General features: G+C 33.6%; 1 protein-coding gene across 5 annotated transcripts in view; it reads left to right on the forward strand.

Annotated features, from left to right (window-relative positions):
• AKAP9 (A-kinase anchoring protein 9) overlaps window positions 1–17,551 on the forward strand; it is a 108,209-nt gene that overhangs the window by 36,441 nt on the left and 54,217 nt on the right. For 3 of the 5 annotated variants that reach the window (XM_033068277.2, XM_033068287.2, XM_033068296.1), the window contains exons 3-11: window positions 1,707–1,751; window positions 6,844–6,897; window positions 7,305–7,475; window positions 9,802–9,957; window positions 10,861–11,058; window positions 11,734–14,169; window positions 14,685–14,898; window positions 15,608–15,687; window positions 17,320–17,455. In XM_033068277.2, coding sequence (XP_032924168.1) covers window positions 1,707–1,751; window positions 6,844–6,897; window positions 7,305–7,475; window positions 9,802–9,957; window positions 10,861–11,058; window positions 11,734–14,169; window positions 14,685–14,898; window positions 15,608–15,687; window positions 17,320–17,455 — 3,490 coding nt within the window. The remainder of the gene's footprint in view (window positions 1–1,706; window positions 1,752–6,843; window positions 6,898–7,304; window positions 7,476–9,801; window positions 9,958–10,860; window positions 11,059–11,733; window positions 14,170–14,684; window positions 14,899–15,607; window positions 15,688–17,319; window positions 17,456–17,551) is intronic. The other 2 variants (XM_033068305.2, XM_033068316.1) reach the window with 2 other exon arrangements.

Genomic DNA, 17,551 nt, shown 5'->3' on the forward strand with positions numbered 1-17,551 from the left:
CATGACATGGAAAAACTATTGAAGAAGTCAGACTTCTTGTTCCTGGTTTTTGCATGTTGGAGAAGTGCCTATATTTTATGCTGTATATAAAGATTAGAAGAGTTCTTAGATTTAGCTCTATATATATACATTTATAGTAACTCTACTGAGCTTTTATAGGAATGCTTCTAATCATTCTTTCTGAAGACTCCTGAATTGGAGCAAACCATGTAAAATTGTAAGGAGATAACCATGTATTTGTTATCTCTGTTATGAAAAAATAATGTGGTTTTCTCTGATTTTATTTCTTCTGGAGGATTTTGTCCTAGACCAAGGACATAGACTACAAACAAGATGTAATTTTTTGTATAAATGTATATATACACAAATATTCATATAAAGATAAATAATATGAATAAAATATATTTGTGTGAAAATGAAATATCTTAAAATATGGAATTTTGTATTCCATAGCAGAAGCATTTTTGCCACCCTGGAGTTTGAAAACATAGTTTTGATTTTTGTTTTAGTTCATATATTTTTTTTGAGGTGTGCCTGCTCTTATTTTTTAAAATTATGTGCACTGTATGAATTTTAACTTCCAAACAAATATTTTAAGGTAATATTGTACACTCTGTACATAAAACAATACCCTTTGTTTAGGTTAATTACATTCTGGAGCTGCATATTGGATTCAAAATATGTAGAATCAATGTTGTTAGGATTGTAAAAACTGCAGAACTTCAGGAGGCCTGAAGGGTAGATTACTTTGAAAAAAAAAAAGACAAAACAAAACACAGTTGACATTCTAAATTTTATCTATGTCTACTGATGCAAAATGTACCATGTTCCTTTTAAAATAAGTCTAACAGAACTCAATATGAAATTGAGACAGATTTAATGTGAGACTGGCTAACATGTTGAGTGCATTTTGTACAAGCTCTATTATATGTGCGTCATTTTTTGCCAAAGTAGTTCTAACTCACGGTTACATTTCTCAAGTTTTCAAGTTTTTCTTTGAAGTGCACTTACGCTATCATAGTGCACCTTATATACATAATTTGCATCTTTTCCCAGGAGCATTTTGATTCTCAAACTTGATACAGTTTATGTAGTTCATCAAGATTCTCTGTGTTTCGTTCAGGCATCTGCCATGGCACATTTATGCTCAGTTTGTTGAGGCTTTGTTCCTTTAATTTCTCTACTTCATTAGATCACAAGATTTGAGTCTTTGTCCATTTATCTTCCCTTGGTTTCCATGGAAGCTGAAGGATGAGTGTTTGTTTTAAAATTCTAGTCAACATCAAAAGTCTTGCATGTATGAAAATGATGTTCTATACAAGGTTGTGTTCTCAAGCCAGCAAAATTCCTAATTAGGTAAAATTGATGTAGCAGAGACAAGTTCTTTTCATGGTACTTCTTAATTCTTTTTAAAAAACAAAAAATAAATTCCAGAAAATGAAGTTCAATTTCTAAAATCTTGTTTTGCACCTGTAGTTGTTTGAAGATTTTATCATGTAATTTTAGTGCTATTTTGATCGTAGTTCAACAGCAAAATTATTTTATTAAAACTGGAATTTCAAGCAAGTGAAGGCCACCATTGCTGTACATATACTCTTATCAAATTCATGCACACCTTGCTGTTATCAAATACTGTAAAATTGCAAATGTCTTGTTTTGTATTTTTAGAGTGTCATCATTGTAAATATTTTAATATTTTATTTTAGCCGGAAAGTGAAATTTCCACCACAGTAGAAGATTACAGTTCTGAGGTAAGACTGAAGGAATGCTTTTCCTAGCTTTTCTTTCCACCTGTCCTATTGCATATTTGCTGCAATGCTGTACATAGTTTTTCAAAAGGAGAAGGAAAGAAAGAGCAGATGTGATATTGTGGACAAATCTCTTGCATGTTAGTGCTGTATGATCAATGTACCATTAAAACAAGCATTATGTCAACTCCATAATGGGATGGCTACTGTAACAAATAATGCAGTATATACATAAGCTGTTGTAGGAATGTCATCCTTAAGGTTGTATTAATGCCTTGTATTGCCATGTGAGTAGTGGCTGTGCATCATCTCTACTAATTTTCTGTAAGAGACTATTTAACAAGTCGATTACATTTTAATGAGTTTCACAGCAGCCTCAGTGACTGGCTGAGTGTCAGTCTGCTGCTGGGAGATGATGAGTGATTGCCTGTGCATTGCTTGTTGTTTGGCTGGTTTCTTTGACTTACTAAGCTGACTGTATCTCAGCCCATGAATTTTAGTTGCCTTTGCCCTTCCAGTTGTCTCCTCCACCCTGCTGGTGGGGGAGTGAGTGACTGGAGCCGGGACTTAGCTGCTAGCCAGAGTCAGCCCACACATTGTCATCTACTGCTCATCTCTGTCACATTGAAGGGTAGTTGTGTGTGTGGAACTTGGATCCTGTCAGGTAAAACAGTTATATTTGTAAGGAGTAAACTACTTAATGCATAAATGTCAACCAAGAACATCCCAGCAAGAAATACATCTGACTACAGTAAGAATTGGTTTTAGCTTGAAAATCTAATTTTTCATGTCTCAAACAATCACTTTGCGTAGGGACAGTCTGGAGTTTCTTTTGCAGTTCTCTGTGATAAACACTTTAGAACAAACACATCCAGAATCTTAAGCTTGGCAGCAAGTAAGAGGGGGTGAAGTAAATCAAATTAATCTCATTGCGGTTTGCCATTAAGAGTGTAGCAGGCATGCTTTTGAAGAACTGTCATGACTGTGGTGCACCTTTTTAGAATATCATCGCCATGGTATGTGATTACTTTTCAATGGAATTTGCAGTATGTGAAGAATGAACCCTTGAAAACAGTTGACAGTGTCATTGATATTCATGTATTTTGACAAGTGGGACATATTACATATATAATGAAATATGGGTGAAATTCTGATCACTTCTGAGGTGGTAGGAAGCAGTGCTGGAGACTGATTGCAAAAGCTGAAGAAAACATGTCTTTGCACAAGGCAACAGGATACAGAAAACATCTGATATAATGCTTCATGGTAATTGTGGATGTGTTCTGATTTTAGTGTTTTGGGCTTCAGTTTCAGTTGAATTTAAATCTCACATTTTAGAATGAAGTTTCACATCTAAACACTTCATTCTTCAAAGATTTCCATGGATAACCTGCAGAGGATATTAGGGAGCAATTTTTCAGATACTGAAGACATAGAAGAATAGAACTGCAGTCTGAATATTCCTTTAAAAATTACATGTTTCCTAAATATTGCAATGATAGATGCATTACTAGGCTTTTCCCAAGAGTTGGAATTTTGGGGGATTTTATGACTGTGTAAGGTGAAGTTGCCCCCATACATTTCCCATATGCCTGTTTTATGGTATAACTGAAAAGCTATTCCACCTGTTTTTTGGGTTTTCTTCCTCTTCTTGACTCTCTTTCCAATTTGGAAAGTATATCTCTGAAAAGATGGTTAATACAAAGTTTAGAAAGTTCTTTGTTTTTATAAATTTCAATGACATTCTATACCTCAGTCTTAACTACTGCATAAAGAAACCTATTGTTGTTCTGTATATAGGAAAATATATTAAGCCTTGATATTGTAAAAAGTCATCAATAGTTCTCCTTCAGAAGTTACTAACCTTAGTTACAGGATTGTAACTATTTTCATCACAAACTGAAAATGGCTTTTGTTTATGGTGTATAAAACCTCCCCTGCAAAACCCCCACAATATGCTGAAATTCATTTTCCCAAGTTGACCTAATTGCTAGTTTTATCTAAGTTTCGTATACTCAATTGTGATATAACTAGAAAATTGAGGAGAGGCTAAGAACATTGTTAAGCAGTGTTCAAGGTCTAAGTATTAATTTTTAGGAAGGAATCAGTACATCAAAAATCTTGCACATCAAAATGTACAAGAGAGGGTGGAGGGGAAAAGAAAACATGAGGTAAAATTGTTAACCTGTCCCAGATACTTCTGTATGTTTCTACTGCCAAATCAAACAAGTCTTTTAAGCAGAGCAGTATGTATTGATTTATGCTGAGCATGAACTTATTATTTATAGAGGGAAATCTCTGTAGTAATGGTATTAATGTTGTAAGTAGTTACACATTATATATTGTTACTATTTTTGAGATACAATTTCAAGTCTTCCAAGGTCTAAGGAACATTAGATAGAGTACAGTGATTTCATAAATGTAATCCTGACATCTGGTGGCATTTGTCTTGAATCACTGCCTTAATTCAGTGGTGGAAGTTGGTTTTCCATGTGTTTCTCAGAAGGAAGATTCCTTTCATTTGTCTTAAGCGTATGTATTAACTTATGTAATAGAAATGAAACCTTTAATTTTAGCCAATAGTCTACAGATTGTATTTTACTTTATAATGCTAAATAATATTTCTGTGAATTATTTTGAAAATGCAAGGAAGGAAGAACAATCAGGCAGAATGTCCTTTGACAGATTTCCACAACCTTCACTTGTTTCATATAGTTTGTTCACCAAAACTGTTGAGTAATGTATTGTAAAATTCAGTTTATTTTTATTTTGTGATTATTTGCTCATGCAATTTTGTCCAGAGTTCTTGTTACTTCTTGGTTCCATTATGTTAAAATGTTATGTGGTTTGATTCTTTCAATGTTTAATTGTTTCCTGGGGTATGTAATTGCACACATCATAAGTAATAAAGGAATAAGAATGTTTCAGTTTTAAAGGTGAATTGCAAAGCTTTTAAAGAAGAAATTATAATAGTCAACATTAAGAGCATTTATAGACTTGCAGAAGATCTCTTAATGTGTAGATCACTGGGACCATAAGTCAAAACACAGGAGTCCTGCAGGCCTTGTTTAACCATCTACTAACACTCAAGTTGGCATCTGAACTACGAATTCGTATCATTCCGATGAATGGAAAATTAATTTGAAATTTAGATATTTTGAAGCTAATAACTCATTACCAACTGTCTCTCTGCTCTTACACAGCAGAATTTGTTGTACCAGGGTTGCCAGGTTGTTCCTAAGGTTTCCCTCAGCATAGCACCCTGCTGTGGCTGTCTGGCTGGGTTTTTTTTTCACAGATTACAGTGCAATTTGTTGCCTTGTCATGTTTCCACTTGCACTTTGCCAGAAGACATAAGGCATTTGAAAGAAGAAGGTATCAGATAAGAAACAGCATGGACTACCAGGTTACTGTGTGCATCACTTTTGTGATGTCAAAGAATTACTCTCCCATGACATGGAGCAGGATTTCTGACCTTCCAGACTGTTGATTTGAATGTGTGTAGCAAAATCATTTTTATAAGCTAAAAGTCTTTTGTAGAATTTTCAGCAGCTGAGCAGTCTGGAATAGCTAATGAGATTAGGCTTTTATGCCTTTACTATTAGCTCTTGTTATAAAATGTCTTTGATAGCCATGATTCATGGGAAGAGAAGTGTATTCACTGTGGTATATTACAGTGATTGTACACTGCATCGTTATCAATTAAGCTAAGTAAAATGGGAGTTACAAAGGGGAAAGGAAGGATTTCATAATAGTTTCTATTAAACTACTAGTGTTTTTAATCTGGGACATGTGCCAGAATCTGAATAAAGATGTTGGTGCCAGGCGCTGTGTAGCCATTTGTGTGTCTGAATGTAGAGCAAACATCTGGCAATGCACAAATGATACACAGTGCCTTGATGAGTTGTGTGCTTTTGCTGCAATTTCCCTTATTCCTTCTAAACTAAGGAAGTAATATCTGTGCTGTCTTTTTTTTACTGAGAAAATCAGAAGTTGAAAGGGCACTGTGTCAGCTCTGCAAATTCTCTAATGCAGATTTATTCGTTTGCCTAATACAAATTCAATGACTGTATTGATCCCATTTTTAACAGTGCACTTACCAATTTGCTCAGGCATGATAGTTATTTGTAAGTAAGCCCTGATCTAGGTTATGGCAGACATCTGAACAGTATGGCTTCTTTTTTTGATTTAAACATAGTATTGGGCTCTGAAATACTATGATGCCTTTCCACGTCTAGTACCATTAGTTTTGTTTCAGGCTCTGATGTAATAATGATCTCTGAGGATAAATGCAGCTGTTCTTGCTTTCTCATTTTTGAACATTGGTCTGGTGTTTTGGAAGTCTGCCTATATGTTTGATCAATACTTGTGTACACAGCATGATCTTCTCATTTGGATTTATTTTTTTTACCTGTAACTGCTACTTTGGCTTGTGCTTGCCTTTTGGAGATTTGCTGGTTTTGGTTTGTGCAGTCAGTAGAATCAGAATTCTCATAGAAGCTGAAAGGACTTGCAGTGTTAGGTGAGTGAAAGAGGATTTGTTTTCAAATGTCTTATGCCAAATGTATAATTTCTGCTCTTTTTCAATTTCACAAAATTCCTTCAAATTGACGATGAAAGTCTGTGATACTGCCTTTCATCCCCTATCAAGAGATAAATGATGTCCAGAAAGACTTAATCTTGTGGTAGATAAAAATCTTTCAGAGAACATAACTATGTTTAGTAATAAACAAAAATATTAAACATATAATTTAAAATACAATATTTTAATGTATTTTAAAGATTTAAGAGATAAAGCTTTGCATTGGCCTTTAAATCTGAATTTCTTTGTATTCTCTTGATGTTGATTGGTAATAAGGTTTTTGTTTGTAGGCAATGGCATTTATTTTTCAATTTTGTGTGTTTCAGCTGTTATCTATGCTTATTTTGATGCAATTTACTATATAGAAAGCTATTTGTATTTCAAATGAAATAAATTTTTGTAGCATAACAATTCCCATGGGTCTGCAGAAATTGCCACGTAAGATTCAAGTAAGTGGGAAATAGAAATCAAGCATTATTTCAAATAATGTTCTTAGAAATTGTCTTTATACAGGTAAATGGTTGCAGTTTTGTGACAAGAACAGCTAGACCTGCAGACTTAATCAGGGTACAGTATTGCAAATTGAATCGGAATACTAATGGAGAATACTAAACACCTCAGTTTGTTTTGTACAAAAACTGTGTTGCTGACTAATACTTTGTTTTGCATGCTGTACTCTGCATCTGCATTGTTTGCTATATTAATATAGTATATCATTAAACTTGAAATGCAAACCAGTTTAGTCTGTCTATTAAGACTAAGGTTGTAGAGCGCAACTCGCAGAAACATTTTGTGTCAATGCTTTTGAGGTGTGAATTTTACTAACAAAGGAGGTTACCATAGCAATAAGATCTTTGATGCTGTATTGTATGTTAATGTTCTAAGGTGGCATTTGGTAAAGAATTTGATGCTTGACTTTATTTACTGTGATAAAACATAAAAAATGGCATGTAAAGGAAATTGGATTGATTTAGGAAGAAGAATTTGGATTTGGAGACATTCATTCAGAGCATGGAATGCAGCACTCACAGACACAGCTAGAGGTGATGGAGAATCAGTTGGCTGGGAAACAACAAGAGATTGAAGAACTAAGCAGAGAGATAGAAGAAATGAGGGCAGCCTATGGTACAGAAGGATTGCAACAGGTATAATTACCTTATGTTGCTTTCTACTTGCTATTTGGTTTTATGCAAAAATGCAGAGCCTCACCGGAAAGAGTTCACACTAATGGTAGATGTTCAGAATGCACTCAGTGTGTGATATAGAATTAATGAGACAATTTCTTTCAACCACATGCCATGTATTCTATTACTTTGAATAGCATTTCCATTGTGTAATCATTTTCTCTGTGTTTTGTGACCAAAATTTGAATTGTCTTTGCAGTGAGTTTCTTCAAATTAGGAATAGAAAGACAATTTTCTTCAAGAAAACCCTAATTCTTCTCTATTTATGCAAAGACTTTAATGTCTTCCTGTTCCTCCAAGATCAAAAAATCTCAGGTTTTACTCCCTAAGGAATAATATAACTGAACCAAAATATATTTCTATGTCACACTTCACAGTGTGAAATAATAAAAACAACAGTGTCAGAATGCTCTAATTTAAAACACCTAATAGTTTGGGTTTATAGGAAAGCATTTCTTACTTTAAGAATACCATTGGAATATAAACTGAAATTTTAAAGTAAAGAATATTCTTCCAGTTTAAGTCAGTGGTGCAGTGCACTCAAGTCAGTGCTTTGTTGTGCTTTATGTCTTACTTGTCTCTCTCGTAATTTGGATTCAGGTCATGTCACTGTATTTTACTTTATTTTTTCAAAGTACTATAAAATAATAATAAAAAAAGCTCTAATATCCAGTTATTTTCGCATTTGCATTACTATTATTATTGTTGTTGTTATTTGTATTTTATTTGTGATAATAGATGTCATTTTATCCACCATAGCACCAGTTAAGTGGCTGCCCCATAAGAGGTGGTTTATTATTTCTTTGTCTGGTGTTGAATTTTAATGTCTTCTATCAGTTGTGCTAAACATAAAAGTCATAATTATAGCACAATAAAGAAAATAAGTATTTCTAATGATTGTAACTACTGTTAATTTTTTCTGAAAGAGTAGAAAGTGAAAATGTTTACAATTTTTAAATGGCTATAATTATTATTTTTAAAATAAAATAAAAACATATTAAAACAAAATTGAGCATTTTCAGGTTTGGGGCTGTGGTATAATAATATTTTAATAGTTACAGTGTATTTTTGTGTGATTGTGGTACAATGCATAGTATCTCAGTTGAGAAATGCATATGGTTTATTTTTCAGAAGAAACAAAATAATTGTAAAAGGGGAATGGGGAAGATAGTTGTGTGCTTTAGTTCTGCCTGTTTGTCAAGAACACAGATTGAATTTTAAAAGCTGGAAATTATACAACATGATGTGCTTTGGAACTGACATATTTATTTAATTTCATTGAACAGGTGCAAAAGTGAAGGTATAGCACAATTATGTTCCTGATCTGTTCCTGATTTTCTCTACTATAACAAACATTTAGTATTTCCTTCAGGTCTGTGCTTTTAAAGTAGGAGTTGACTCCAATTTTCTAAAAATAACTTCATCTGGAAGCATTACCATGTTAAGAGCAAGATTCAGTATATAACTTGGTGAAAGTTTTTTGGGGAACATTGTAAACAAAACAGTTGCAGAAGATTACTAATGGTGCAAGCAATTTGCAATATGTAGAGATGAGGCTTCCACTAGCCTTAAGTGAGTTCAAATTGAAAAAGAAACCTTGTACTGATACATGATTTTATAAATTCACACAAAAATATTGCCAGTCAATATTGTAGAATTTCTGACTGCTTGAGTGTAATCCAATAAAAAATTAAAACAGTTGGCAAAGAATTTTTTTGTACTCTTCTAATTTCTTCATCATTGCAAATTACAAAAGATTCATGCTGTATCCATTTTGCAGCTCTGATTTTCTCATGTAGTTATGAATGATTTCCCTGGTTTCACAGTGAAGGATACTTCATATTACCTATTGCATGCTTTAGTACAGTTAATGCTATTTGTTGCACTTCAAGTGAGAGATTATATAACTTGCATTTATTGTGGGAGAAGTGTGTGAACATGAATAGTTGTACAAAGCTGCTGAAACATTATTAGTAGATATTCCGGCTTCCTTTATGATGGTTTGTTTTTGTGGCCACACTTTTTATTTTAAAAACAAGTTATATATATAACTAACTAACCTTCTTAAAAGTTCAGATTTTGTTATTTGTTAACAGAATAACCTGTTAAAAACCCTGTTTCTGAAATTTTTACAAAAAGAGCTCATGAAAATATAAAAACTCTTCTAGTGAGACACCTTTTAAGCAGAGAGGTTAGGGATGACTTATTCCTACTTAACTAAAATTAGCTGGTATTTTTTGACTGTGGTTTTCACGTGCATTAATAGTTTAAATTTTATCTTTTACAGCTGCAAGAATTTGAAGCTGCTATCAAAAAAAGAGATGACATTATCACTCAGCTCACTACTAACCTACAGCAGGCACGGAAAGAAAAGGATGAAACCATGAGGGAGTTCTTGGAGCTTACTGAACAAAGTCAAAAACTGCAAATTCAGTTTCAGCATGTAAGTTATGCAGCTACTAGCATTTATTTGGGTTTCACAATAGGTGTCACTTTGGAGGCTCCATAAATAGCTACTTTCTGCAGAAAATTTTTTTCTGCATTTTTCAAGAATCAGCCTCTTAGCATAGATTTTCCTGTCTTACAGTTGTTACGTAGCTGTTTTATTGTAATAATTAACTATAAAATAATAAATATTAGTCTGTTTTCTTTCCTATTATGTGGTAATAACTTCTGATAAATACCGAATTACGGCAGTTATGCTAGGGAAAAACACTTGGGTAATTAGTTCTCAGAGCTTTGGACAGAAATGTTCCCTTTGAAATCAAAATACCCAGCCATAAGCTTCCATGGGCCATAGCTTCACACTCCAGTCCTTATATTTTTGGATAAAAGCTTCCTTTGTGATGTTGTTAAAAGGTAATTCAAATAACAAAGTGAAGCTTCAGAAAGACATTTCTTCTAAGAGCATGGTGATTGAGGTGCCACAAGCATACAGGCTACACCTTAGTGTTGCAGTTGAATGTTGTAGTATTTCATGCTGTTTAAATTATTATATAGCTTATTTTGAACTTCAAGTGGATTATATTCTGAAGCTTGAGATTTTATTATTAAAAATCTGATTATGGGCTCCATGGCTGCAACTAGTTAGTTTTGCTACACACTGAGTATCTGAGACACTACTGTCCTGTATTAGCTCACCATGAATATTTAATTAATATGAAATAGCTTTTTATTGGTTGGTTGTCCCAAATGAATAAGGATGTTTGACTTCCTCCAAAAGAACTTAGAAATCTTTGAGCTTGTGACGTGGCAGAAAAAAATAAAGATCACTATTTCTGTATGTAGTGCAAGCTGTTTCTCAAAAGCCTGATGTATTTTAGGTTTTATTTCTTTAAAATTCAAGTTGCAGGCAAGTGAAGCCCTAAGAAACAGCAGCCATAGTTGCACAGCTGCTGATTTATTGCAAGCCAAGCAACAGATACTTTCACATCAGCAGCAGCTAGAAGAACAAGAATGTCTGCTTAAGAATTATCAAAAAAAGAATGAAGAACTTGAAGTGCAGATTACACATCTTGAAGAGAAAATCAGGACATATGAACTGGTATGTTCCTTACTGTAAAGATCTCTTTTCCTAAACATTTCTCAGGATTTTTTAATTCTTTTGAAATAAAAAAACCAAAGCACAGATAATGAGTGTGCTGCATAGAATGCATACAATGATTTAAGTTTTTGACACTGTTTCTGTTAACTACCATACAATATGTATATAATTTAAAACTGAAAATTGTATGTCAGTATTATGTATTATTTTTTAAAAGATGTAGAAATATTTAGAGCAAATTATGAAACTATGTTTCATATGTTAAAACACCTTAAAGGACATTATTTTAGAAAAAAAATTAAATTACCTGCTTGAACATTCTTCTCTGCATTAAGCAAAGAATGAATTTTTACCTTGTGTACTTTTTTATTATCCTTCATGGAAAACATTTTAAAACCACCTAAAAAATTCAAATATTATAAAAAGTGATAGAGGCACTGGGGGTTGGAAAGAATAGGAGAGGGGCGTGATGGCATGGGTGAGGTAGGGTTTCTCAGTTACTCCAAGGGTACAGGAAACCAACATATGAGGTCAACAAATAATTTGTATTTGTTTTATAACTAAAGTAGCCTTTCTAGCCTTCTAAGAAAGACTAAATAGCTAAGTCTGTAAATGTTCTTACATGTTCAGATAATTAGATAAGAGTAAGAACATGGTGTTCCTTGTTTTTTAAAGGAAAAACAGAAAAAAGAGGGAGAAGATTTGAGTAAATTACAAGAAAAAGAAGCATTAGTTGAAGAGCTGGAAGCAAAACTTGGAGAAGAAGAAAAAAATTCATTTCAGCTGAAGGAAAAACTATCAGATGTCAGCAAATTACTTGACGAATTGAAAGAAGAGATTTCATTAAGGAACCAGCAGATAAGTAATATGAAAACTGAACTTGCAACCTACAAACAGAAAGAAAGACAATGTTCTGATGAAATAAAACAATTAATGGGAACTGTGGAAGAGCTGCAGAAACGATGTTATAAAGACAGCCAGTCTGAAGCTGACATTGTGCAAAGAATGGAATTAGAAACACAAAGGAGACTGGCACAACTTCAGGCTGAGTTAGATGAAATGCACGGCCAGCAGATTGTACAAATGAAGCAAGAATTAATTAAGCAACATGCAGTAGAAATAGAACGGTGTCTTTTGCAACAAAAAGTAGAATTGGAGCAGACTTCAAGTCTGTGTTTTAATGAGAATGTTAATAAAGATCAAATGCACTTAATGAATATTAAAATTAATGAATTGAATATGAAGTTGCAGGATGCTGATAAGGAAAGGGAAAAGATAAAGCAGGAATTGTCACAACAGATGGAAGTTATTGCAACGGAGAAGTCTCTTCAACAAACTAGAATTGAAGATCTTCTTCAAGAACTGAATTTTTCAAGAGAGCATGTTCAAAGAGCCAAGCAAACTATAGTGGATATGGAATGTAGATTAAATGAAGCTGAAAAATACCAGTTTGTGATTGAAGATTTAAAAACTCAACTGGCTTCTGCCTCTGAATTTAGGAAGGATTTGGAATTAAAACATGAGGCAGAAATCACAAATTACAAAATAAAACTTGAAATGCTAGAAAGGGAGAAGGATGCAGTTTTGGACAGAATGGCAGAATCTCAAGAAGCGGAATTAGAGAGATTGAGGACAAATCTTCTGTTTAGTCATGAAGAGGAACTTTCCAGGCTTAAAGAGGACTTAGACAAAGAGCACATGGTGAACATGGAAAGCCTTAAACACAACTTGAATATGCAGCATAAACAGCAGTTAGATGAAATGAGTCAAAAGATAGAAGCCATGCAATATGAAAAGGACAACTTAATCACAAAGCAAAATCAGTTGATTTTAGAGATTACGAACCTGAAAGATTTACAGCAGTCTATTGTAAATTCTAAATCTGAAGAAATGACACTTCAAATCCATGAACTGGAGAAGGAGATTGAAATGCTTAGGCAAGAGGAAAAAGAGAAGGGTACCCTTGAACAAGAAATACAAGAGTTGCAGCTTAAAACAGAATTGATGCAGGAACAAATGAGGGAGAGGGAAGATACCCTTCAAAAAAAGTGTTCAGAGCTAGAAGCACAAAATAATGTTCTTAAGGGGGAAAATAAAACTCTGGAAGAGAAATTAAAAAATATGTTGGTATGCTCTGAAGAAAACATACTTCATAACAGTAGTGTTAGCTCAAAGACAGAAATTTTGGACTTGCAAAAAAGAATAGAAAAGCTGATTACTGAAAATGAGCAACTTAAAAACCAAAACAGTATCCTCCAAGAGGATACTGAAAGGCAGAAGAGTGCCTTTTCATTGACTGAGAAAAAACTTGAAGCTAGTTACAAAGAACTGCAGAAAGAATGTGGAAGTCTTCTGAAGGCAAAGACTGAGTTAGAAGAGAACAAGAAAAAGCAGGAAGCTGAATATAAAAGCAAACTCAAAGATTTGAATGAAAAAATCTGCCACTTACAAAGCAATAGACCAGTTTCATTTAAAACTAAACCATCTGGTTTTGGAGGGAGTAAAGAAATAAAGGTGTCCAGGGAAGACATATTTGAGGCTGGAGAAGTTGTTGAGAAAGATGCAACAGAACTTATGGAAAAGCTTCAGGTTACTCAGCGTGAGAAAGTGGAATTATCCCTGAGACTTTCTGATCTTGCTGAACAGTTGAAGTCAAAGGATACTGAAATCTGTCATTTAAATGAGAAAGTCAAATCCTTAAAAGATGAGAAAGAGCAAATTCTAGGGAAATGTAAAGAACTAGAAGTCACAATGAGTCATGTTCAGAAAACAAATAGTAGTAGTAGTAATGACTCTAAGAAAAAATATTCTAAAGGAAAATCTCTAAAGACTACTACTCCAGCCTCTGAAAGTAGGAATAAATCCCCTGGTTCAAGGGGTAAAGTTGATGAAGGAATAAATTCAAGAGGTAATCTAAGTTCTGGTAAAGACTGCAGCCATGAGGTAATAAAAAGGAAGGAGGTCCAGCAAATGCTGAAACAAGCACAGCAGTCTGTTGTGGAACATTCGCATGGGATGCCAGACAGGCTGACAGAAGAAACATCATTAACATCCATTACACAGAGTGAAAGTAATCTTCAGCAGCAAGTGGATGCCTTAAAATCAGAACAGGTATGTGACATAAAACAGTATAGAAAATTAACTATGAAAATTTGTAGGAGCTTACACTTGAAAATTTACATCACATTTTTTCCAGTTGGCATATCCCAAACATTTTTTTCTTTAGCAGACTAGAACTGCAAGCCTTGGAAACCAATGTTTTTAAGGTCTACTACTAATCTACTAATAATACAATCTTTTCTCTGTGCTTAGATTACACTTCGTTAACTACTCCGTTACTAATGCTGTTGCTCTTGCTTCACTGAGTTAAAATTCATTGGGATTTTATTGCTGCAAAATAGGAATTGAAGTGTATGGAATTTTGTTGATTTTAAATTGATTTGTAATCTAAGTTGAAGAAATGTCTTACTATTTTGTTCACACTCAGTTTTCCAAACTGTGTATATTTTAATTTACCTCATGCATACTATATGTGTAGCATTCCATTCAGCACATTATTAATCTCCAAAGATAGGTCTTTTTATTTTCTTGTTTCTCACTCTTTTAAATTGTCTTTATATTCAAAGACTGATTTACAGCTACAAATGGAAGCACAGCGGATTTGCCTATCTCTGGTTTATTCAGCTCATGTAGACCAGGTTTGTGAGTCCTTAAAGGCAGAAAAAGAGAGTGCACTTTGCAGTCTTAAAGAGGAACTTGTTCATAATCATATACAAGAGATGACTGATCTTAAAAGAATGCATAAGCTGGAGCTGCAGACCCTGAAATCTCAACAAGCAGGTAACTTGACCAACATTATGAGAATGAAACTCTATATGAAAAACAGTGTCTTAAAATACTCCAACCAAACAAGCAGTTTGTGCATCTAGCTGTCCAATAAATTGTTTTTATAGAATATTTTGAAGTATTTTTTTCAACAAATTGGTTACCCAGTACATGCAGGCTATTCCTCAGGTAACTTGAAAAAAAAAGTATAGAAAAAAATAAGGAATCAAAAGCATTGCAACTCATTGTTTCCTGTTTATATAAGCTCAATTAATTGTAAAGAACAATATAGTAGATTCACCTACAAGATAAAATAATAAGGAAACTCACCAGCAAAGTATTTTTGGTCTAGTTCTTTTTTCTTTGTTCTGCTGCATTGACTTCCTGCATACGTTAAGTAAACTTTGATACTACGAAACTATCCCAGCTTTTTCTGTTATATCATGTTTTGCCCATGTTCAATTTTTTTGCATAAGTTCTCTCTCCACTAGGTATCTGTACACTTTTATCTTTCTGGAGATCACTAATGATCTCTTGCTCTCTAGAGTGTGCAGCTCAACTATGATAACTGAAACTCTCAATGTGTTGTAACAATAAAGAGGGGAACAAAAAAGTGCCCTTCCTCAAGCTGAAGAGGCAGCTTCACTGAGGCAGGAAATTAGACCTTTGAACAGTTGTTGTGCATCTAGTGTTTAAAAATAATATTAATAATTTGCATTCGTAGATGATGAATGGAAATCTACACTAAGACTTATAGAAAAACTGAATGAAGCTGTCACTGAGGAATGTTCCAGGCTGGCTCAGGTAAGACTTAACAAAAAGCCTTTTTCAAAAAGAAAATTTGGAAAACAAAAAATGCTGGTTTGTAAGTCATCATATTTTTTTACATTATTTTTTCAGGTTTACTTTGCAGCTTTTCTTTTTGCATTGATCTCAAAATAGAGACTGCTAAACCTGAGCTTCCAAAATAGCATTGCAAATGATTTTGTATTTTTTTTCTCCTTAAGCTGGTTTATATCCTTGGCCAGACAAGTCTTTTGCCTTACACATGGTCTTAATCTTCTAGCTGATGTTGATCTCATCTCTACTAGTTTGGAAGTACATTTTTCCTTTCTCTTTGCTTCTGGATATATGTTTTTGATTCACAAATCTGATGCCACTCACATCTTGATGCACAGGACATCATCTCTCATATCTGCAATAAGAGAGTAATTACTTTCTTAGCTGCAGCTTATCTTTCAAAGACTTGAAAGTGTCAAACAATCTAAAAAAATTACTGTCTGTATTGTTTTTAGTAAATAAATATTATAGTCAAAAATTGAAGCTGGTATTTAGTCATCATTCTAATATCAGCCACCTATAATGATACTTTGGCATATCTTTTTTTCTAGAGTAATAGAATTAATGGCCCTTACAGGTACTTTTTGATCATCAGTCAAGTTACTTACTAAACTTATTTCCAGATAAATTTAACAGCTTTTTTTACTCATTGTAAGCCATGGTTTTCAAGTCTAAAATACTTCAAATAGATGGAGTTTGTGGTTTGGGTTTTCTTTTCCCCTTCTTTGCTGGACTTTTTTCAATATCTTTTTGAGAAAGGGAATAGCAGAATTTAAACTTGGGATCTAGTATAGGAGACATTAAGCAGGACTCCATGATAGCTCACAGAACATAGCAGCTAAATGAGAGTGCTTGGCACGAGTAATTTCACAGTGTACAAAGTGCTGCCAATTTGCATGATCCTTTTGTAGTGTTGTCAGAGAAATTATGGTTTTACTTTTATAAGTTGAATTTGGTTTTTGTTGAGAATGAAATCTTTAAATATAAAGAATCCCACTGTCCTTTGAGCAAGTGGTTTATTTTCAAGTATCATTTATCTTCAGAAATCATATGGATAAATCTTTTGTTTGCCTGTTCATTGTGAATACGGCAGTGTTCTGCTGACCATGTAACACCAACAAACATAGCGTATTCTGTTAATTGCTTGGTTTTTTATGCCATACCCTTTTATCTGATTTGTTCAACACTTAAAGAACAAGATGAGCTGTAATCCCTAAAAAGATACTAAATTCTGCTGTAGGGAATTCCTCTCTCAAGTAAGATTGCAGCTTATGAGAATGAGGCATTTAAAATGCAAATTTGCTTTCCACATTGGAAAAGGAGGCCTTTCTCTACAAAATTTTAATACTTGGCAGTTCCAGACTAAATACTGATTTGAGAACATACGCATTTATGCTTTAACTGAAAAGTCTTTTAATATCTGTTTCTTTTGTCTCAGTTCTTAGGATTCAACAGAACATTTATGCCATCATTTTCACAGAAGTTAATGCTCACAAAATATACTTCCTTCCTGTTTTTCTTGTTTTCTTTGTGAAAAGTGATTGATAGAATAGTAAGAAATTGTTTGCTTTTCACTTTGTTTAATTTGTTATACAGGTTTTGTGTGGCAGTCAGAATGAACATTCTTCAGCTGCTGCAGAAGCTGGTGATAGGGAAGAGGAAATTTTCTGTAAACCTGCTGTAAAAGAAAAATTGAGTGTAGAAGTACCAACACACAGAGATCAAGCTGAAGGTAATGACTTTGTACTATCATGCTGGCTAAAAGTACTTATTTAAGGTATTTCAGACTGGCAATTTTGCCATTAGTTTTTCAGGTACTAATTCATGT

The sequence above is a fragment of the Catharus ustulatus genome, chromosome 1 (genome assembly GCF_009819885.2).
Source record: "Catharus ustulatus isolate bCatUst1 chromosome 1, bCatUst1.pri.v2, whole genome shotgun sequence".
Classification (NCBI taxonomy): domain Eukaryota; kingdom Metazoa; phylum Chordata; class Aves; order Passeriformes; family Turdidae; genus Catharus; species Catharus ustulatus.